General features: G+C 36.0%; 1 protein-coding gene across 1 annotated transcript; it reads left to right on the top strand.

Moving 5' to 3' along the window:
- Positions 1-7,147: 7,147 nt before the first annotated feature.
- Positions 7,148-7,614, top strand: LOC146883644 (uncharacterized). Its single transcript, XM_085666672.1, has 2 exons — positions 7,148-7,452; positions 7,590-7,614. Exons 1-2 carry the CDS (start codon positions 7,148-7,150, stop codon positions 7,612-7,614), a joined length of 330 nt encoding a protein of 109 aa, XP_085522798.1.
- The last annotated feature ends 307 nt before the right edge of the window (positions 7,615-7,921 follow it).

Raw genomic sequence — 7,921 nt, 5'->3', positions numbered from 1 at the left:
CTAATCTTGGTCAAAGGTCAACTTTGGATCAAAGTCAACAAGTCAACCAAAATAAATCAACTAGAAACCAACTTAGGGAATTCAAACTAAAGTAATGCAAAACAAAGATAAAGGTGATGGAATAGAAGACTCCCCTCTAGACATGCTTCTGGTGATCCTTCTTGAGGGAGCTTCTAAGGAGGTGGTCATGCCTTCATCACTGTATAAGATACCTATTTCGATTGGCTAGGGATATAATTATAAGATTTCCATGTCTGATTGTATTTGTGAAATTGTAGGTTTGATAAATTTTGTGAGTTGTGCGAAAACAAAATGCACTTTAAAATGTTAATGAAATTACCGACGGATTATTCCGTCGCAAAATCCGTCAGAAAATGATGCGCCAAACTCATGAAGTTTTCGATGGATAGTGCCCGTCGGTAATTACCGACGATATTATTCGTGGGTAATTACAGACGGATAATGCCGTCGGTAATTATCGACGGATACAGACCCCTAAAAATTATCGACAAATAAGGTCGTCGATAATTATCGAAAGGCGTTATCCGTTGGTAAATATTAGCTACGCTCCTTTTACCGACAGATTTTGGCTCGTCAGGAATTCGTCGAAAAAATTAAATTACCGACGGATATGTGTTGATATTGACGAATCTAGACTGTCGATAATAGCTTTTTTTTGTAATGATTTTTCTATTAATATGAATCATTCTTATTTATAATAAAAACTCAAAAATCATTAAAATAAAATATTTTTGCCTTTTTTTCTATAGTTTTACACATTTTAAACACATTAAATAAATTTAGTTTTTTTTTTTACAATAGTTTTTAAATTTTAAATATGAAATCACTTTTAGGACATTTATTTAAATTGTAAGATTTCAAAAGTGAAAAGATAAAAAAAATTTATTATATTAATTTTAAAATAAATTTAAATTCATGTTAATTTGATATTAATAGTGTTGCCTAAAAAATAAGTATTTTAATGTCATAATATTAAATAATATTTTTATTATATTTGTAGTTATTGTCATTAGTTAAAGATTTTCATAACAAAATATATGACTAAATAAATTTTAAAAAAAAACTGTAGACTCCACATTTTTGTAAACATTTTTTTAATAGCTTTCGTTAAGATAATAATTTTGAGTAAAATTTAGATGAAATATATATTTATACTAATTGTTATTATCATAGTCATTACCAATATTTATCAAGTAAATCTTAAACAATAAACAATATCATCAATAATATTATAAATATATAATTTAAACTTGTGATAACATATAATATAATAAAATAGATAGTATATAGTATTTTTAGGGTATTTTTTCTGCATCTTTATAATTTGATTAATACAGTATGACACCACGCAATAAGTGGAATCTCATATATATATATATATATATATATATATATATATATATATATATATCACTACAAAAAAAATATATATTTGTGGAGGTTAAAATTACAATTTCTAACGGTTAAAAATCACCACAAATGACATTTCTGACGGTTTAAAAAATCGTCAGAATTACGCATGTTAAAAACTGTTTGTGACAAAAGTATCCTAATCGCTGGTATTGTTGTCAAAAAAGAAAAAATAATAGTAACAGTTAAAAATTACTATAAAATATAGTTTAATTTTGATTATATTTTATCATATTTTGACGGTTAAAAACCGTCATAAAATACATCATATTTTAACGGTTAAAAACTGTCACAAAATACATTATATTTTGATGGTTAAAAACCGTCACAAAATGTATTATATTTTGACGGTTAAAAACTGCCACAAAATATAACATCTTTTACAGTAAAAGTTGCCACCAAATATAGTAACTTTATTCCCTTAATTTACTCAACAATGATAAAACTTAACACCATGGTACAGTACACACTATAAAGTTGTCTCCATGAGCATACACTAAAATATCCCTACTTACCACTATCTTCCTTGCAAAGACCAAGTCTAAAGAAAAAATAAACCAAAACTCAACTACAAATTCACTTCTAGGACAAAATCTATTATTAATTCTTTAAAAAAAGTAAATTCTACTCTACGAAAACTAATCCAATTTACTAACTAAAGTTTGTCAGCTCGATAAAAAAGACATAATACTTACATCTTTAGAATTAAAATCTGAATTTCCATGGTGAGTTGCTCCATTTTGGGAAGCTGGAGATACTACCATGGGGATGCTACCTTGAGGATCATCACAACTAGCCACTTGCAATCAAATGTCTTCTTTGTGTGTCTTTCTGTAGTTGAAGTATGTTGAATCTTCTTTAGTATGATGTTGAATCACAACCTCTGTGGTTCCTTATGACTATGTTGGATGCTACCTTGAATAATTCCCTTCAAAAGTACAAGAAAAACCAAAGATATATTTCTAGCAAAAGTTACAAATATATTTGTCATCCTTATTCAGAAATAATTTTTCCTTCGCATGTAAAGTTGGTGTATCATAAATACCCAACAGAATACAACCTTAAGACTGATGTAAAACAGGAAACACAAATATGTTTATGATTTTATAAACGTCAAAGTTATATTTTATTTTATAACTACAGTTTCATAGACATCAAAGATATTTTTAATTAATACTTATAGTTTAATACATATAAAAGGTATTTTTAATTAATAATCAAAAGATGTAATCTTAACACAAGATCACAAAAAGAATGTTAAACGAGCCAATAGCAAAAATACGACATCAAATTTTAAACCCACTAAGTTATCAAATTCAGTACAAGTTCTTACGTAATTAGACATGAGACTATAATCCAAATTACTGATTGAGGTCACTAATATATATTTTAAGCCACAGCTTTATTGATATCCAAAATCAATGGTATGCGTATCCTGTCAGTAATTGTCTCAATTTTATGAAGCTAATACATATAAAAGAATTAGAAAACAAAGGTTTTTACTTCCTTAATGCAAGAATACCAGGCATATAAACAGCATAACTAAAAGCAATTCTATTAGATATTACTAGAGAAGGCTCCTAAATATGTTTAACCTGCAGATAACATAGTATGCCCCTCTTGTAAGACCCGAGAAAATTAAATAGTTATTTAATTAATTATTTAAATAGGACGGGTAATGAGAATATTTAAAGTAATAAATGTGAGGAGCTATGACGTAGAAAGGTGCTAGCTCATGTGGTTAAGAGTACCTTATTGTGTGTGAGGACTTGAGATCGAGTCTTATGTGTGCCACTTGGATGTTATTTAAATTATGCTTTTTTGTGTAATTATATATTGAATGCGTGGTGTGATGATAAACTCTTAGAATTGTAGGAGTTATTATGAAATAAGGATTGGTTGAATGGTTTGGCCTTGGTTGGGTATGTGCATGAGTGTGGGTTCAAACCTTGGTGAGAACTAAATAATTTTTTTTTTGCTAAATTTTTCCTTGTGCATGAATGTGGAAGGGTTAGGAACCTAGCAGCCAAGGGAGAGGTAACCTAAGGGCTGGAAAACAGAGGGTTAATTAAACATTTGTTTAGCCTTAGTATCATTTTTTATTTAAAATTCGTGTAAGACACTAAAGGAGCAATTAAGTGAGAGTGATAGTGAGAGAGAAGGTTAAAAGAGGAGAAAATAGCATTGAGGGTTCGTGTTAATCATAAACAAAGGTTCTTCCAGAGGATTGGGGCTGATAGAGTAAGGTAGTGAGGCTGAAATCGCAAAGCTTGGAGTGGAAGGCAAAGGCTAGGGAGGTTTTGGTGAAGGGATAAGCATACCAACCCGAATTTAGCAAGGAATCCAGGTAAGGGGAGTTGCTCTGTGTGTTTTCTTTTAGTTATATCAATTACACTGTGCCTCATGATCGAAATTGCATGTAATCTGTCAGTTTGCGCACTGTTTCATCGAAGTTTCTGGGTTTTTCCCAGAAATCGCCTGGCAGTTTAATCCCTACCGCCAGGCGGCACATCAGTGATGAGTTTTTGTTCTTGTTTGTGTTTGAACCGCCTGGCAGCGATGAATTCCTGCCAGGCGGCGCGACTCCGTTCGCGGTCTTTGTTGATGTTTGTTGCTATTCGTGTAAGTGCGTATGTGTTTTTTGTGATTGGTGTGAGTGAGTTCTATTGGATACCTTTCTGGACCGAAATGGATTATCAAATTGCGGGATGGTAAGGGTTGAGGGATGATCATGTGTGAAATATAGAGCCGCTTTTATGAAACAAATTGAGAGTAGAAAGTTAGTATGTAATGCAGGTATGGTTGCTTCTTGGTGACTGAAATTGGTCGGGATGGAGGATCCTGTGATTCTGCAGAACTGGGATAGGAATGGAGGATCCTGTGATTCTGTAGAACACTGGTGTACCGCCTGGCGGCGCGCTGCTTGCCGCCAGGCGACGATGGGTGCGGGTACGTCTTTTGCGTGCTTAAAAGAGAGAGAAGAGGGTGGAAGTGAGTAGAACTGGGATGAGTCATGTTTTAGACAAATATTGATAAAGCTGTAAGAGATAAATAGCCTATAGTATAGGATTACGGAAATGGGATTAAGTGTGAAGGCATGAGCACGATATGGTAAGATTGTAAGGAGTGTAGTTTGAAATAGTAAGAACAAGAATTTTAGTGACCAGTCTCAGATTTGAATGAACACACTTGTTGGGGTCGCAACTGGAATAAGAGATAGTTGGGTTAAGATTTGAGGTAATACCTATGATTTGTGTAGAATGAATTATGAATTAACTGAGCAGGGAGTGTGGCACTGTGATAAAGCAATTTGAGTAGAGAATGTGGTATGGGAAAATATGCTATGTGGCTTTTATTAGGAGATAAGAGAGCTTACGATATAATATTGGAAGAAATTGATGCATTGTAGGTGTGATAGGGAGTTTGGAATGGGAGTTATAGGTACTGTAATCAGTCAAGAGGTTGGCTAGGAAATCCAGAATGAGAGTGGGGTTAACCAAGATTGTCTTGCTACCTTGGAGAGATTAGGGTAGTGTGGGATAAATGGAAAGAGAGACAAAAACATGACTGGTATGGTACTGTCACAGCGCCTGGCGGCTGGACTGGGTGCGCCAGGCGGTCGGAGACTTAGAAAGGGAGTCTGCAGAGGCTGGCGCCTTGCGGGGAGACGAGATCTGCCAGGCGAACGCGAGACAGCGAGCTTCTGTTGGAGGCCATAGCGCCTGGCGGTGGGACGTAAACCGCCAGGCGCCCTGAACCTGTTTCGCTAGGCGGCACTGGTTGACGCGCCAGGCGCTTGTGTGGCAGGTTCTGAGCTGTGTGTGTTATTTTAACTGATAATGATGCTTTGCTTGGATCGGGAGATGTTGTGCCATGAGTGGGTAGGTTCATGGATGGTGTTTGACATGTGATGATATGAACGGGGAGGTTCATATCTAGTTACTCTCACGTGGGGATACGAGCGAGGTAGGTTCGTATGTTCCGTGCTCACGTTGAGAGATGCCACGTGCGGGGAGGTACGGGGGCCGATGGATCACATGTGTTGGACTACGGGCGAGCAGGTCCGTAGAGCAGGACTACGAGCGGGGAGGTTCGTAGAGGCAGGACCACGAGCGGGCAGGTTCGTGTGAGCATCATGTTCCCGAGTCCAAGGCTAACCAGTTGTGCGATTTGAAGGCTCTAAAGCCTTGGGGATTAAGGTCTTAGCCAAGAATTATATATAATGAATAAAAAGGGTATATGATTTATCTGGTGTTTTATAATTTTCTCAGCTCACCCTTTTTGTTTGTGTGTGGCGATGATCGTGTAATTCGTTACACGGGAGCAGATGTTGATACAGGTGGTGCTGAGGATGTTCAGATGGCGAAGTGAGGGCTAGCATGGGATTAGAGCTAGGATTTTCTCTTACATGTATTACTTTATGGTTTATAATAAACTCGAATAATGGGAACTTGTAACGCTTGACTAATCATGTTATAAGTTTTGGCGCGTGTTTTAATAAAATTGAATTTTTCCGCGTTGGAATTTTCATTAATGCGTTGTTCAAGATAATTTATTTCTTTTAGTATTTTATTTTAAGTAATATTTCTTAGGGATGTTACACCTCTTATCACACACTCTGCACTTTGTCTTATTTTTGTGAATAAGCATCACCAAATTCAAAATTAAACCATAAAGCACATATAAAAGTGTAGAATGCATGACTTAGTTCAAAAGAGGTAAACAGGAAGCTTGACAACTTACATTCCATCTATAATTGTTAAATTTTTTTGGATTAGGATATATTTCAGGGTCAAGGTGAACGGATCTGAACCACACAAGTGCTTTCCAACCTTTTTGAATTAAAATCTGGATAAAAATAAAATATGGATCACATGAAAATAATAAAAGAAATTGAGATTGAGATTGATGTACTAAGAAACAAAAAAAGAGAGGTAAAATATTAACCAATTTAGCTTCAACTTTAGCCAATTCTTTCTTCAGCATGTTAGTGTGTATAAATATAATTGATTATGTATTTAATAGATTATTCTATACATGTAACACCTAGCTGTTAGGGATCCTCAATTACTCCATGTAAATAGGAAATCTCCTATAATCCCTCCCCCTTTATTGAATATTAATGTAAAGATATTCTGCAGTGCCTATTTAAGAAAAGGGTGTTGCAGAATCAAAGACAAGTCATTCTGAAATACAATCTTGAAGTATTGGATTGAAGTATGTTTTCACATACCGTGATATTGTGACATGGTATCAGAGCTACAACTCTGAACTGTGGTTCACTCTTGTTCTCCATCCCGCTTCTTCTTCGACCTGTTATCGAGCTCCGCTGCCGGGTCTTCTTTTTCGATACGCTATTATCGAGCTCCGCTGCCTCCATCTTCGTCACACTGTTCGGAATCCATTTTTCCGCACACTGTTCGGAATCCATTTTCTGCACACTGTTGTTCGCAGTCGCTGGTTCGAACTTGTGATTGACGTTCGCAATCGATGGGAGTTCTTCAACCTGTTCGCTTCTTGGTCGTTTGGGTTCGCGAGTGGTGGTGGTTCGTGAATCTCGTTCTCGTCACTGTGATTATTGTGTTCGCTTCGATTCACGGTTCGTTCTTGTTATTGCTCGTTTACGCTCTTCGATTCATTCTGGTTTGACGTTCGTCAGACCCTTGTCTTCTCTGGTTTTGATTTCGAAAACCCATTCTTTGCATCCCTGTTCGTCATGGCCTCAGACAAAGTCGACACTTTTCTGGTTCGATTTAATGGAAAGAATTATGCTGCTTGGGAGTTCCAATTTAAGCTCTTTGTCAAAGGCAAAGAATTATGGGGTCATATTGATGGAAAAATTCCCGCACCGACGGCTGAAGCAGATTTGGCGAAGTGGGAAACGAAAGATGCCCAAATCATGACCTGGATTCTTAGCTCTGTTGAGCCTCATTTTATCATGAATCTTCGGCCTTACAACACTGCTAAGGATATGTGGGATTATTTGAAAAAGGTTTATCATCAAGCCAATGCAGCTCGAAGGTTTCAATTGGAGTATGAGATGGCTAATTTCACACAAGGAAGTCTATCGATTGAGGAATATTATTCTGGTTTTCAAAATCTTTGGGCTGAATACTCAAATATTATTTATGCGGGTATTTCTGGTGAGGCCCTATCAGTTGTCCAAACGGTGCACGAGATTAGCAAGCGAGATCAATTTTTGATGAAGCTACGATCTGATTTTGACGCTACTCGATCCAATCTGATGAATCGTGACCCTGTGCCTATGTTGGATGCTTGCTTGAGTGAGCTTCTCCGAGAAGAACAACGAATCAAAACGCACACAGTTATGGAACAAAATATGAATTCTTCTGCTCCAGTTAGTGTGGCCTATGCTGCCCAAGGAAAGAATAAGCCCAGAGATATGCGTTCTGTCCAATGCTACAGTTGTAAGGGATTTGGTCATCTTGCAAAGGATTGTTCACAAAAATTTTGTAATTATTGCAAGAAA

The sequence above is a fragment of the Vigna unguiculata genome, chromosome 9 (assembly GCF_037176805.1).
Source record: "Vigna unguiculata cultivar grain cowpea cultivar isolate G323 ecotype 2 chromosome 9, ASM3717680v1, whole genome shotgun sequence".
Taxonomy (NCBI): domain Eukaryota; kingdom Viridiplantae; phylum Streptophyta; class Magnoliopsida; order Fabales; family Fabaceae; genus Vigna; species Vigna unguiculata.
Note: the sequence above shows the minus strand (reverse complement) of the source record. Positions and strands in the feature narration are given on the sequence as shown.